General features: G+C 35.5%; 2 protein-coding genes across 8 annotated transcripts in view; one reads left to right on the forward strand and one right to left on the reverse strand.

The window, feature by feature from the left end:
• The first annotated feature begins 154 nt into the window (after positions 1-154).
• On the forward strand, positions 155-12,419 carry stap2b (signal transducing adaptor family member 2b). Of its 6 annotated transcripts, none has more exons than XM_016524371.1 (15): positions 155-345; positions 4,403-4,474; positions 4,688-4,807; positions 4,971-5,027; positions 5,592-5,746; positions 6,192-6,323; positions 6,583-6,652; positions 7,245-7,347; positions 8,191-8,283; positions 9,893-9,985; positions 10,148-10,201; positions 10,336-10,401; positions 11,192-11,248; positions 11,514-11,630; positions 11,760-12,419. In XM_016524371.1, exons 2-15 carry the CDS (start codon positions 4,403-4,405, stop codon positions 11,801-11,803), a joined length of 1,233 nt encoding a protein of 410 aa, XP_016379857.1. In that variant the 5' UTR covers positions 155-345; the 3' UTR covers positions 11,804-12,419. The 6 variants fall into 6 exon arrangements, with proteins under 6 accessions (XP_016379857.1, XP_016379856.1, XP_016379855.1 ...); XM_016524370.1 differs by lacking the exon at positions 155-345 and adding an exon at positions 1,958-2,013; XM_016524366.1 differs by lacking the exon at positions 155-345 and adding an exon at positions 2,025-2,359.
• A 750-nt stretch (positions 12,420-13,169) lies between these two features.
• LOC107717569 (fibronectin type III and SPRY domain-containing protein 1-like) overlaps positions 13,170-15,841 on the reverse strand; it is a 16,745-nt gene continuing 14,073 nt past the window's right edge. For both annotated transcript variants that reach the window (XM_016524365.1, XM_016524364.1), the window contains exon 13: positions 13,170-14,102. In XM_016524365.1, coding sequence (XP_016379851.1) covers positions 13,992-14,102 — 111 coding nt within the window. In that variant the 3' untranslated portion in view covers positions 13,170-13,991. The remainder of the gene's footprint in view (positions 14,103-15,841) is intronic.

Here is a 15,841-nt window from a genome sequence, read left to right on the forward strand (position 1 = left end):
GTGGATGTGTTTTGCATTGCTGTTACAACGGAAGCATTACTCGCGGAAATATTACACGGAAATTGGCAGCCATTGTTTGCCATTTTTCTGTTCATATCAGTTTAGATACAGTTTCTAATGGCCCTGGACCACGGTCAAATGAGCAGTCGACTGGGACTCAGCAGTGGACAAGATGGTTTGTTTGGGGGTCATGCGTAAACAATATAGGATTTACGGTAATGAATGGAACGCAATGTTTTATTCTCACCGCTAGATGTCATCAAAGAACGACGTATTATTCCAGCACATACAGAAAAACTGAACTGTCAACAAATGTGACCCTGGACCACAAAACCAGTCATAAGGGTAAATTTTTTTTTTATTGAGATTTATACATTATCTGAAAGCGGAATAAATAAGCTTTTCATTGATGTATGGTTTGTTAGGATAAGACAATATTTGGCTGAGATACAACTATTTGAATATCTGGAATTGAGGGTCCCAAAAAAATCAAAATATTGAGAAAATCGCCTTTAAAGCTGTCCAAATGAAGTTCTTAGCAATGCATATTACTAATCAAAAATGAAGTTTTTGATATATTTATGGTAGGAAATTTACAAAATATCTTCATGGAACATGAACTTTACTTAATATCCTAATGGTTTTTGGCATAAAATATCTATATTTAATATATAATCTATAATCTTGACCCATACAATATATTGTTGGCTATTGCTATGGCTATACCCGTGCTACTTATGACTGGTGTTGTGGTCCAGGGTCACATATTTAAAAATTATCAACACAAAAGCAAAATCACCATGTCATCAGCCCAAACCTGAAATTTTTAAAGGGGTCATATGATGCGATGAAAATTTTTCCTTTCTGTTTGGAGTGTTACAAGCTCTTGGTGCATAAGAAAAAAAAAATCTGTTTAAAATATGCTATCTTAAATCAAACCTCAAACTGCTTCAGACACGCTAAACACATACTATATTTATTTCAAACAATATTATCATAACCCCTTAATGACATGTATCAGGTTTTCCAGAACAACCTCTGCGAATCTAATGGTAATCTACATACATTACAGTACAGTGACTTATATTTGACCTACTTTTGTCATTTTTGTAGTTTCTTTAAGGAAAAACTTTGTGTTTCAGATGTCATAATTGTTGCATCAATTATGTAAATAATGGACAAGACAGTCTAAAGAAAGTGAAGAGCCAGCAGTAACTGATTATATGGGTTTATATGTGTGTGTGTGTGTGTGTGTGTGTGTGTGTGTGAGAGAGAGAGAGAGAGAGAGAGAGAGAGAGAAACAGTGATATACAAATTAATTGTAAATATATAAAATATAGCCTATTTGTTTCTATTTTACACACACACACACACACACGCAAAATACTATTATATAAAATTGTATGTGTGGGTGTGTTTTGTGTTATTACTATTTTATAAAGTGAATAATACCATTAAACATTATAATACATTTTATAAATTTACAAATGTAAATTTTTGTACTTACTAATGCACATCTTTACCAGATTTACAACAAAATTGTATGTGTGTGTGTGTGTGTGTGTGTATATATGTATATATATATACACACACACACAATATAATACATCTGGTAAAGATGTGTATTAGTAAGTACAAAAATGTATATTTAAAGCATGTTGTTTAAATGCTGAAAATGTTTTTTCAGATACAGGGAAAGTGCTGTAAATATGTATGAGAAGTCTTGGGATAACCCCAGATTGCTTGTTACAACTCTTAGTTACGAAACCCCTTGAGTTTCTGTAACAGTTACAATTGAAAGATTTAAAATTTGTTGTTTTCAAAGCGTCCATTTATCGGAAGCGTTTTGGAAATGGGCGTTACTTTCAACTGGGTATTTCCCCATATGCTTACGTCTACATGCCCAAGGGGTGGATATTTGTGTGCTGCTGTCAGCTTTATGGTTCCTCACAATAGGCGGGACTTTCGTGCCTTCCGGCAACCCTCGAGAGCACCTGACTCACCTGTGTACAGGTAAGGGGTGGGGGAGTAGAATGACAGCACGTAGACCTCTTCAAATAGGCATTTGACGACGGTCGTGTTACCTCTAGTCCACAAGCTTTCTCTTCATCACTAACTTTTTATAAAGTTTTAGCACGTGAACTCTATTATGTAGGCTATTTGAAAGTTTAATAACGCATGAAACGCGCAGGTGGACATTGAAGCGTCTTCTTTCAAACACTTGAACGGTTTTATAAGAAGTTTGCCGTTGACGGGAGTGTAACTTATGGCAGCAGCAAATCGCTTTAAACGAGTGAGATCTCAACTGCCATCATGCTATTACGATGGCTTTCTGGAAAAGAAATCAATCAAAGACAAGGTGAGTCAGTGTGTTTATGTAGCCTACACGTACCTAAGGTGTACCCCAAAAACCTGGATCCAGTTTAGGGTTTAAGATGTTGTCAGCAGGGTTATTTTCTTCCACACCTGTACCTGTATCTTCATCATGTGCTTCACGAGTTCACACTTACATATAATCAACCGAATAAAGGTTATGCGTATTTGGCGTGCTGTCCGGGGAGAGGGCTCCGAGCTCGGTAATTACTCTCGAGCCCGGGGTACTCCCCCTGTCCGGGGAGAGGGGTCCGAGCTCGGGATTAAGCCCGGACCCAGAACGCTCCCCCCGAGTGTTCCTCCCCGTGCTGGGGTAGGAACGGGCTGAAGGTGAGGAGTCGGGGTGGTGGAGGGATGCTAAAGACAGGAGATAATGGAGGTAAGGCTGCTTTGATTATTTATAGAGGTTCTCTCTTGTGCTGATTGGATAGATGGTGTAATTACTGATGATGAACTGGCCGTGTTAATTATCTGCGCGCGCTCCTCCCGAAACTTGTTAATAAAACATCACTTCACGAGTTCACACTTACATATAATGAACCGAATAAAGGTTATGCGTATTTGGCGTGCTGTCCGGGGAGAGGGCTCCGAGCTCGGTAATTACTCTCGAGCCCGGGGTACTCCCCCTGTCTTAAATGGTTTGGGTTATTATACAAGCGCAAAAAGTAAAAAACCTTTTCCTTTCGAAACGATACATGATCGGAGGCTTAAGTTTAATCAATTTGTGTAACCCATTTTGCCATATTTCATTAGATCATGTTACCACTTAATTTGAAATAAAAAGTCACTGGTTTGCATAAAAAGAATGAGCTCGGCTAGTTATGCAATTTACTGTGCTTCAGTTAGAGTTTAGCAGTGTGAACCATCTTCTTATCATAACCATGGGTTGTAATCTTCTACTATGTCACACATTACTTGTGTTACTGTAAATTTTTAATCAGCATTTATCACAGTTTTTCTGTAGGATTATCCCTCTCTAAATGGCACAAACAACAGTCATTTGAATTCTTTCATGGTTAATCTTCAACATATAATATTTGGTGTCTTTAACTTCTTAAATATTGAAAATTATTTCAACGTAAACCTACTTGTATGTTAACTATATCTATAGTTTTCTGTTGTACTTGGAAATATACATCCTAAATTGCAATGACGCATATTGTTTGATTTTTTTTTTTAAACCCATATATGCTAACCCCTGCCCTTTGTTGGAAATGTGCATTTTTAGCATTAACACAGCATGTTCTGTGAAATGCTTTACATTTCAATGTGAGTAAATAGTAAATACACCAAATATAAAGATATGACCAGACACTATGTTCTATGAATTGCTTTACATTTCAATGTAAGTAAATAGTAAAGACAATAAATATGTGACCAGTGATCCTGAAGAAAACAGGAGAAGTTTCCTGTGGCCATCAAAGCAGTGTTACGCAAGGGTCTGTCGCAACATGGAAACTCTTTTCATACAAATGTGAAAATGTCAACAAAAAAACTGGTCTGGTGGCATATTTGCGTGCAGATCCAACACTACAGATAAAAGATTTGCATTTGTTGAATATGTTTTTAGTTAAGATTTTCTTTCATTTAATATATCAGGTCTTAGCTTACATCCAGCTGGTAGAGGTCATCACCACTAACCCATTTGTGAACATTTGCGCTTTTATTTGTTCATTGCAGGGTAAATATTTTGCATTGTGACTTATGCTTTAATTTGACCATACACATTCCTGATAGTTTAGGATCATAACTAATATAAGATCATTTAATTTCATGTCAACTGGTTAAAATTACTATAAAACAACCATGCCTCTGGGTCAAGTCTTGTTTTTGAAGTGTTTATTATGAAGAAAATAATTTTCCATTGTATTCTTTATGCTTGTAATACTTAAAAAAAATAAAATAAATGCATTTTGTGAAAACACTATATATCTACACAATATGGGATATTTTCAGTAGTTATTCATTATTATTATTATTTTCAGAAAATGTATTTATTTTCAGTAAACATTTATTTTTCTTTGCACAGATGGGTCATAAACTCTGGACCAGTTTATGTGGCAATTCACTCTTTTTCTACAATAGCACCAAAGACAGTGTTGTAAGTGATTTTTACAAGCTGCCTTTTCAATGTAATTTTACTATGTAGCTGCTAGAAAATAATTTCAATGTGTGTTTTCTAACATGTAGATTTGCATAAATGTATTAAAATGCAAGCTTGCAGGCCTGAAAGCTGTTTGATTCTGTACTGTATATGTTTGTCTATATACAGATTATTAATGCATCAACTGTTTGCTTGTGCTTGTGAATACAGTATATAGAGAAGCTGGAGCTCTCTGATCTCGTCTCTGTATCAGATGACTGCTGTCGCCACCGAAACCTGGACGCTGCTAGATTCACTCTGCACATGAAAAATGAAGACATCAAAATGATTGTAAGGACTTCTCCCGTCTCTGATCCTTTTATGTAAAACGAACTCTAAAAAATAATCTTGACTTTGATTTCACTGCAGTACACTTACAGCTGTTTAACCCCGAGTTATTGAAATCTGATAGTGCACACAGTTACCCATGATGCTTTTTCCTCTGTTTTCTCAGGCCCCCAGCCTTGAGGCTCGAGAACTGTGGAAAGGCTTCATGCTCTCAGTTTCAAAGGTTAGTTGTGCTTCTGAAAAACACCTTAAGTGTATAACGAGGTCTAAAATCTGTTTAGAAATTAGTGAAAATTGAGTTTTCCCCCATTTTTTCATGTAACAACGATTTAGGATTTTAAATATTATTGATATATTTAGAATTTTATCAAGGCATATTTGCCAAGTAAACCCACTTTGCTAAAGTGAAATTCTAAAGACATTACTAGAAATATGAAGTTAAAATATTTAGAGGATGTCTCCTCATATGCATTTACACTACAACTATTAAATAACTAGTTATCAAATAACACTGCGTTTGTTCAGACGAGGCACATTGACTGTGGCTTTTTTATGGCTTAAGTTTTATTCATGTATAAAGGCAGTTGTGCTGTGATTACTGGTAAACCAAAGAGACTAAACCAGAGTTTTTTTGTTTTGTTTTTTACTTACGGTCATCCATGTGATGAACTGTCAGTACCTCTATATGACTTATTGTTTTGTCAGCGTGTACCATGAGAAACAGTCCCATGTCATACCAAAATGATATAAATACAAAATAATAATTCTCACTGTTTCTGTCCTTCAGCTATCTGTGCCAAGTTCTCTGAACCTGCTGCCTGGCCAGATTCACATGATGAAGGAAATAATAGAGAAAGAGAAAATAAGGCAGCGGCTTCTTTCATCTCTGCCGCCACCCTCGTGTTCTGACAATTGTGTTACTGTACCGTCAGACATGCCTTCGTAAGTTAAAACCACTTGCTTTATAAATGATAACATAACATCAAAGGTTAAAGGTGACGTGTGTAATAATTTTGTTTGATGTTTAATAAGAAAGGACAAGTATTTTTGACTGTGATACAGAAATTACACACTTAACTTTTAATAATGTATTGTTTTGTCAGTCACATCATTTACATACATTCCAAAACATGTACTGAATGTCACTTTTCCTTATGCCATTTAAGCGGTTAAAAGGGTAGGCACATTGCACATTTCATTCACGTGCATGTGAAAATGCAGCCTCAAGCCATTGTCACACTGGTCAGACTTTGAGTAAAATTTCTTTGTGTACTGCAAACGGTTATGATCGACAATCGTTTCTCGCAATTTCTGGTGTGAGCATAGTGACTGAATGAATTAAAATAACCATGCCTGTTATGTAATAATACAATAATGCTTTGTGCAGGTGTTATCATAATGTCACTCGTGTCGAAGCTGAATACTTACTGGAAAGGAACGCTAATCGGGGAAGCCTACTGCTGCGGCCGGGTCATGATGGGGCGTCTTTTGCTCTCACTACACGCCAAGATATTAACGGGTAAACACACACTCTCATCTGTAATCAGTAGAGCACCATGTTGAATGCTGGACAGACAGAGATTGCTGGATGGCCTCGAGAACTTCATTTATTGTAGTTTATCTTGATCATCTGAATTGCTGGTTGAACAGTCTTGAACCTTAGACCTTGATCCTTTGAATCAAGCATGTTACACAATAGTCGGCATGTTCTGCGAAGTTCTGCTTTAATCAAACGGAATCTAGCTGTATTAGTTAAGAATGAATCATGTGCTCTACAGACCAGTATTCAGACATTACCGTGTGTCTAGGAGGCACGAAGGAGGATTCGCCATTGCCCTTGAGACTCCCGTAAGTAATAGTTACTTTAGATTAAAAGCCTCTGGTAAATAATAGATTACTCACAATATGCCTGATAAAAACTTGAGTGAATTAGGAAGACTCTCTGAACACCAAGCAATGTATTTAGCCATCTGCAAACTTGTAATTTTGTGTGAACTCTGAGCTCTTGCGAAAGACAGTTACAGTGTCTTAATTTGTGATTGCTCTGAAAGCGAAGAGGAAGTTCTGATAAGAAAAGGTTTTATGGATCAGTGTTGGGAATCGGACGCAGTGGATCAGTACAACTGATGTGTTATACATTAAACATTTCTTGGAAGTTACCACAGGGCTTTATATACTTGTGATAATTTGTGATTTGAGCCTCTATCTCTTGACTTTTATCTTAAACCACACCCTAGAGTTTTAAGGTTTTGATCTGGCATCTGTAGTTTTTGCATATTACAGGTTATGGGTGTTTTTGTGTATTTAGTGGTAAATGCTTCTCCAGTGAGCAAACATACACTTTTAGCTTATCGCCACAATCAAATCATTTACTCTGGTATGTGCATTGATGTATCAGGCAATGTGAGTGTGTTCACACACCATGTTCATAAACACACAGATCACCTGTGAGACCCTGCATGATGTCGTTAACTGCCTGCTGGAGAAGACCAATGGGGTTTTGGTGCCTCTTCTGATGGAGGGACACTATGATAAAAATATAAGTAAGAGACTATTTTAGTAGTGTTTTTTGGAAAGTTATTAGGAAAAAAACTTGTTTGTCAGCCAGACTGACATACTTGTCGGTGTGAATCATACATCTAGAAAATGTTTACAACATTATGAATGACATGTAGGCTACAAAAAATATGTCACCCCATTATAGAAATTTGTAGAAACCACTAAAAGAATGATTGACACACTTCCACAGTTGCTCTCAGTTTTACTTCAAATTAATTACAAATTTTAACATGAGTTTCCAGTTGGCTGACTTTTTTTTTTCTTTGATAGCTGTTTGAACATGCAAAAAATAAATTTCACAAACCATTTTTTCCTAATAAATATTTTTAGTTGTTTTAAATGTTTGCTTACTAAGTTATTTTTTGTATGTTTAAAAGTTGTTGTTTTTTAACTAAACATATTCCTTCACTCCATAAAACATAAATGTTTCAAGCTTTCATTCAGAGAAAAAGACAGCAAATTTGAGAAAAGCATTTACAAAATAAATTCAAAAAGTTCTTGTAAAATTGCCAGAGCTGAAACAGTGCTCTTTCATTATGAATATGGTTTGCATAAACACACTGGTTGAGAACTAGTTTGTTCAGTAGCGTGTAATAATACTTGTCATTCCATTCTAGACGAAACTCGTAGTTTTGGTTCTCTCTTTTTCTGACTTAATGAATGCTGGTATTGTTTGTTTGTATTGATTTAAAGTTGAATGTTAGACTGTTGAGACACACGTTCCCCACAGAACAGGACAGCCAGAGTTTTGCAGCAAATAATTGTTTATATAGTTTAATATAGGTTTAATAGGCCAAATTTATACTATTTTTATTTTTTCCTCTCAGCATTTGCTGAGACTGATAATGAGAATGGCGAGAGAAGTCTGCATTGTCCCAAAGTCCCTTCGCCTACTCCTCCAGTGCCACCCCCAAAACCAGGTAATGCATCTTCAATCATTTTAATGCGCAAATACATACTGTTAATGAACTTATATACAATTTTGAACATATTGTATTGACTTTAATTAAAGGCAGCGGCTATTAGCACTAAGTGTAAATAGCAATTAGATTCTATTTACACTAAGTGCAAATAGCATATTTTCTTAGCGATAGATGCTATTTACACAATGCAAATAGCGATGGATTCTATTTACACTAAGTGCAAATAGCATATTTTCTTAGCGATAGATGCTATTTACACTAAGTGCAAATAGCGATGGATTTTATTTACACTAAGTGCAAATAGCGATGGATTCTATTTACACTAAGTGCAAATAGCATATTTTCTTAGCGATAGATGCTATTTACACTGAGTGCAAATAGCGATGGATTCTATTTACACTAAGTGCAAATAGCATATTTTCTTAGCGATAGATGCTATTTACACTAAGTGCAAATAGCGATGGATTTTATTTACACTAAGTGCAAATAGCGATGGATTCTATTTACACTAAGTTCAAATAGCATATTTTCTTAGCGATAGATGCTATTTACACTAAGTGCAAATAGCGATGGATTCTATTTACACTAAGTGCAAATAGCAGTATTTTTAACGATATGCTATTTACACTAATTGCAAATCGCTATAGATTCTATTTACACTGTTAAAACAGCAAGATTCTCTGCTATTTATACTACTTATTGCAAATGGTAGCAATTATCTGCACATCAGTATTGTAGTATATTATAAAACAGTACGCAATAATAATGTATTGAGCGTAAATTATCATTTTAATTCAAATTATTAAATGGATGCCACCTTACTGGGACAATAAAGCCCTCCCCACACCTACCCTAACCCTACCCCATACTTTATTTTCAACTTTTAGATAATTTCCTTAATTTTTATTTAAAATAAATGCCTTTCCGATGCGATATGAGATTTGAATAGGGAGAAAAAAAGTTCGGCAAAAGGCGGGTTCGAACTCGGGTCGATTGCGCGCCTTACCAGCTAGCTACTGAATCTGGTGTTTGACGAGCGTCTTTTCTCAGTCTTGACCACAGTCTATGGTCTTGACTATCTCAATCAGACATTGGTTGGCGAAGTTAGTGTAAATAGCCTCTGCCAACAAGGCGGGCTATTTGCACTTAGTGTAAATAGACACTCCGTTAATTTAAACTGACAGCTCTGCTCTTAGAAGTAAATTAGACTGATGCCAGAACTGAAACAGCTTTTTCACTATGAATGTGGTCTCTTTTGCATAACAAAACACGTTGGTTGAGATGCAGTATGTTTGATAGCGTGATCTAATACTCATTCCATTATAGTTTAAACTGGTGGATTTGTTTCTCTCTTTTTCCAATTTAATGAATGCTGGTATTGTATGTATTTTTTTTAAAGTTAGACGATTGAGACGCACATTCTCTACAGAGCATGACAGACATTTGAGATTTACAGCAAGTAATAGTAATAGAATATAACATAAATATAATTATTTTTATTATTTCAATGCAAGGTAAGCAGTCTTAAGAGAAGCAATTGGCAACATCATGTGGGCCAGTTTAATAGATCTGATTTATACTATTCCTATTTTTTTTTCTTTTTTAGCATTTGCTGAGACTAATAATGAGAATGGTGAGACAATTGTGCAGTGTCCCAAAGTCCCTTCACCTACTCCTCCAGTGCCACCCCCAAAACCAGGTAATACATCTTTAAATCATCTTCAAGCACAAATACATCTAATGAACTTCTCTATCATTATAAACATATTGCATTGAGTTTAATGAGTGTCTAACTTAAGCTGACAGCTCTACACTTAGAAGACATGAAATGTAGTGTAACTCTTTTGATTTGCATGATCAGTCCCAAACAATCAAAGATCCAGTTCAGAGCCAAACACCTACATCAATGTCTCAAGTGAGTCCTTAAACACACTTTAGAATATCTGTAAATTGAGAGTTTTGCAGATGATTTACTTTGATTAGTTGTTTTAAATTGTGTTTCTAATGCATGTTGTTGATCCTCGATTACTGTATGTTTGTGTCTTGCAGATGCTGGAGAGTATGAGGTGGATCAGGCAGCATGTTCTCCACCTCCTGTCCTGCCACGTCTTCCAGGTAACACCAACAGATAATGTCCTATATTTCTAATTAAATGCATAATAATATATACAAAGCACAATATACACTTCCATTTAAAAGTTTAGGGTTGGTAAGGTTTTTGTAATGGAAAAAAAATTAATACTTTTATTCACACATTAGACACATTAAATCGGTCAAAGATTTGGACAGCAAAGACATTTATAATGTTGTAAAATAGTTCTGGTTTAAATAAATGCTGTTCTTTCTATTCACTGAAGAAAAAAACACACACAATTTCCACAAAAATATTAAACACGTTCTAACAACACTGATAATAAGAAATGTTTCTTGAGCACCAAATCAGCATATTAGAGTGATTTCTGAAAGATCATGTGACACTGAAGACTAGAGTAATCATGCTGAAAATTCAGCTTTGCCATCACAGGAATACATTTTAAATGCATGAAAATAGAAAACACTTTATTTAAAATTGTAACAGTATTTCACAGTAGTTTCGTAATAGCACTGCTGTTTTTGCTGTGTTTTGATTAAATAAATGCAGCCTGAGTGAAAGAGACTTTTTTCAAATACACAAAAAATCATATCGATCCCAAAGTTTCAAATATACAAATATATACATTATTTCCTCTATGAAATGATACCGTGTCATTTGTTATTTTCTGTTAACACTTTACAGTAAGGTTCAGTTTAAGTATACGTCTGTTAATTGTTATGTCTGGTTTGATATTAATATTAACAAGGGTAATAAATGCTGTAAAAATATTGTTTATTACTGGATCATTCTGATGGTGGTATTTTGTTTTAGCAGGGCGATATTTGCCTCATCAGAATTCAATGCCTCCAGATCTAAACAGCAGTTCAGGTGAGTTCAGTTTGAATTGTTTTTGAGAGATTGTTGTCTGGGCTGAAATACTGATATCTTGAGATCCGAGATTGTTTGGGTGAGGGTGTTCCAATGATGCACTGCAAGTTTGACGTCTCTTTGGTGCTAATACTACACACTTAAATGTCCACAAATAAATGTCCCAGTGCTGTGATCACTTCCCTAATGTTGTTTTTCAGATCTCTTGTCACTAACAATTTCAATGAAAAGCAAAGGCATCTTAATGTTTTCTGTTTTAATGTAGATGTTGAAAGGAAACCTTTGGTACCTTCTGGCTACCCTAAAACAAGTTCCCGAAGCAACAGCTTGTCAGGCATTCCTAAGAATATTCCCAAGTGTCAGCAACAACATGTTGACATAAGTAAGAACAATTTTCTTGTTTTTGTGCCACTATTTCACTCTAAATCTTTTACTTTCAATTTAATATCTGCTTTTTTTTTTTTTTTAACTCCGACAAATCCATAACTCGCTGTGGTTTTGTGCTTAACAGATGAGCTCCAAGAGGTTCTTAATAGGAGACGAAACCAGGAATAAATGTAATCTCAATAAGATGGTGATGATAATGGTTTCATTGTGGAACGAGGAATAATTCCTTAGTATTAAGCGCGTCTTAAATCTACACCAGCAGATATATGGATATATCTGTATCTGTGATATTTGCCCACTGCTGTCCAGTTGGATCAACAAATAGGCCCTTGAATCAAATGTTCTTTATTGATCCTTTCAGCATTATGATGCATTAGTTATCACAATCATTTATTAGACTAACATATCGATCATCATGTCGCGTTGTGTAGCTGCTGACTGTAAATCACTACTGTTGTTTGTGTAGTTTATCTCATTGATGTACTGTTGATTTATCACAGGTTATTCAGATGAAAAGTCACATATAAATGTTTTGTTTTGAATTCCTATGTGTCAGATAGCTGGTCTACCTCTCTTTTCTCTGTCTCTGATCATACAAATATCAGGCTTGCGATAACAATGGCAAATGGTTGTTGGTAATAATGATTGTGACTTTACTATGTGGGGAAGTTGCAGGTCTTCTTTCTCCAGATAGAGAAACAGATCAAACAAATGTTGTTTTTCTGTTCCTGTTAAAACATGTTTTATACTATATATTTTGAGACCAATACAACGATCATGGAAAAAAGTGTCACGCTTTCTTTCTTGTGTGAATGTGCAAGACAATAAGTATGTTTGGCATTTGTTTTATTGACGTAACAGGTAGTGTTAACAGCACGATTTTACAGGTTGACTTTCGTTTCAGACAGTAATGTTTAAAATGTTCAGGTGTTTGACTAAAAGCATTATATTAGATTAGCCAACAATAAAAGTTCTGTCATTAATTACACACTCATGTTGTTCTAAAACTGTATGACTTTCTTTTCCAATAGCATGCGGAGCTTTCAAGCTTTAAAACGAATTCAAAAGCAGCATAAAAACAGTCCATTTGGTCTGCTATATCTTTTGAAAGTATTTGATTGCTTTGTGCGATAAACAGTCTGAATTGTATTTTTCTCTTTCTTGCTCTCTTAATGTTAGTAGCGATGCCTGATTTATGAATTAATCATTCTTTTGAGTCAACTCTTTTCAATGAATCAATCAATCCAATTCAGCCATGAATCAGATTGATTTGGTTCCGAGTTCAAATGTTTCACTGAAAAAAAGTTGACTGAAAAGGAAGATTATTAATTACTATTGACAAATTGCAGTTTCTTACCCAAAACTACCAAATGACTTTAGAAACTTTGGAATATAGGGAGTACTTTTATGACAATTCACATGCTTTTATGTCCTTTATTAAAACATGAAAGCTCCAGCATTATTCAAATTTATTTTGCATTCCAGCGAAACAGAGTCATACAGTTTTGGAAAAACAGATAAGATGACAGAATTTTCACTTTTGGGTGAACTATCCCTTTCAGAGAACAGCAATGTGGCAGAAAAATGGCTGTCATCTGTAATATGTAATTGCAGCAGGCATACAAAAAAGTCAAGTTTGGTAAATATTTGCATCAAGAACACTGAAAAGTACCTTTCTGGGTGACAGATCATGAACATGGACACACACACACACACACACACACACATATCATTGATCGTGCACAACCAAATGGTTTGTTAAACCTGCCTCCATCCTCCTCAGATGCTGGAACTGCTGAATTAATACATTCTATAAAAGGCATTTGACTTCTATGATTTAGCTTAAGATTATTGTGCTACTCTGATACTAACTGCAAGTTTAAAAAGTATACGGAAGCAGCTACTGTAGCAGAATTCGAGACATATAATTAAAGACATTCAGTGTGTAAATATAATACAGTTTCGTCTGAGATTTCAAACAATAACACCAACATGCTGCTATTGCATTGAAATAACTGTTCAAATGTGGCTCAAATACTGTGATTCGAATGAACAAATGCTAAAAAAAAATACATACAACTTTTGGCCCTAGTGATATACACATGAACTCAAGGCTATTAAAGCTCTTTGCATGTTGAAATAGAGTAATACCCCATCATGTCTGAATTCAGGACACTGAAAGGCACAGGATCCGGATCAGTGAGCTAAAAGGAATGAGGAAAGGAATCTAGAGCAGCTCTCCCCTTGGGCTGGCAAGACATACTGATGATAGGAAGAGCCTCCGGGCTTGTGTAAGTGTTGCCAGGTGTGCTCCAAACCTGCGCATACGTGTAGCAGTTCTAGCGTGAAGTTTGATTTAAGTAAGGCTGGCATTAGAGCTGCTTGTATTACTGTTTCGCTTCTGACCGCTCAGCACAATGCTGGGTACCTGGAGGCCCGTCTGCACTGAGAAACTCCCATTCCACACCTACAGGGGGCGAAAGAGAATCTCAACGTCACCGCCATCTTTATTTAAAAAACATTTTATCTGAAAGTTTCAGTTAGAATAGTTTTTGAGTGCTCTAAAGGTGAAAAAACATAGAAAGCATTAAACACTGCGTCGTCAGTGTTGGTATTGTATCAGACATTTGCACTTAACATTATATGAAAATCAAGCTCAAGTGGAGTTAACAAGTTTTTTGACCAGCGAATGACGGAGATCTGTGTTTTGTCTGTCAATAGAACGGCCGCATCTGAGGCGGCAAGTGCATCGCATTATACGCTTTCATCAACTTTTACAGGTTATATGACGTTTATTGTGGCTATATGGGTGCTTAGTTTTTCTTGTTGTTTAATACACTTGGCCAAAATCTCATGATATAAATGATGAAGCGCGATATGCACAGGATAATTAAAACGTACAAAAAGTATATTGGCTACAACTAGATGGCAAATAGTTTGAGAATCCAATGGCGTTACGGAGTTTTATTATTGGTTAAATATTTGTAAAAACCCTCTGATTTAAAATAATAACGAAATATAATAGAGATATTACGTTTGGATAATTTTCCACGGCACACCTGACTGGGCTAGGGTATGGCAACTGCCATACTCTGCCATACGGAAACGCCGCCCCTGCTCTATACCCAGCTAACAATTTTTGGTTCCCAGAACGTTCGTTTTTGGTTCCCAGAACGTTATTCTAACGTTAATCTAACGTTCCCCTAACGTTCGTTTTTGGTTCCCAGAACGTTATTATAACGTTCCCCTAATCATCCAGCACACTCGTGACCCAGTATAGTAGCATGGAAATCTGTATGGACGCCTAATCAGTATTATAAAAACCACATCTTGTTTTTATCTATTGTTTAAGTAATAATCTGAGCACATCAACCATCATATGTAAGATTAAATAAGATTAAATCTGTCCATTAATATGTAAGATTACGGAGTACTTGGATTTTACATTTCTTCAGCACCAAATAAAAATGACTTCAACACAATGTATGGTTCATAAAATATGACATTTATTCACATATATATATATATATATATGTATATATATATATAAAAGAATAAAAAATTACTTGACTTAAAGTAGGATATCAGTAACATACATTCATTTCTTACCACTGAAGTGTACAGTTTGTGCAGCGGGACCTTCTTTTGATCCGTAAACAAAAACCTCTCGCTTAACATCATGTTCTCTTCAGTTAGGCATTTTAAATCCCTCCGAAATCATATTTACTCTCATAAATATATTAATTTTAAGTAATCATTCAATAAAGAGATCGATAAACGAGCGAGTCAATCAGCCAGTAAAACGAAAAATGACCATTAATTTTTTAATTCTGCGAGCGCGCGGCTCTCTGTGAAAGACAGGTGAAAGCGCATGCTGGAGAAGCGCGTGCAGATCAGAGGCGCGCAGTAAATGAAGATGAAACAAACCCACGAATTTATGATTTCTGTTATCACTCTACGCTTAACCCTGGCTTAATATTATAATTTAAATCGCGTTTTGATTGATCTAATTTCTGTATTTTAATAAATGCTGCATTAAACAAATTTCAGGGCTCTCTATAGGTCATTACATATTAACATCTGCGACGTTTTCATTGGAAAGATTGTTTTACAGGGTTATAAAAATAACCTGAGAATAACCATAAGGGAACGTTCTGTATAAGTTATTTTTAGGTTATTTAAAAATAACCACCCTGCAACGTTCTG

Source organism: Sinocyclocheilus rhinocerous, unplaced genomic scaffold, assembly GCF_001515625.1.
Source record: "Sinocyclocheilus rhinocerous isolate Xijiao unplaced genomic scaffold, SAMN03320098_v1.1 scaffold813, whole genome shotgun sequence".
NCBI lineage: Eukaryota > Metazoa > Chordata > Actinopteri > Cypriniformes > Cyprinidae > Sinocyclocheilus > Sinocyclocheilus rhinocerous.

Coding starts and splice junctions, on each gene's coding strand:
- stap2b (XM_016524366.1), top strand. CDS start 2,267: ATGGCAGCAGCAAATCGCTTTAAACGAGTGAGATCTCAACTGCCATCA. Junction 2,360..4,402: donor AGAAATCAATCAAAGACAAG/GTGAGTCAGTGT, acceptor TTCTTTGCACAG/ATGGGTCATAAACTCTGGAC. Junction 11,631..11,759: donor GCAACAACATGTTGACATAA/GTAAGAACAATT, acceptor TGTGCTTAACAG/ATGAGCTCCAAGAGGTTCTT.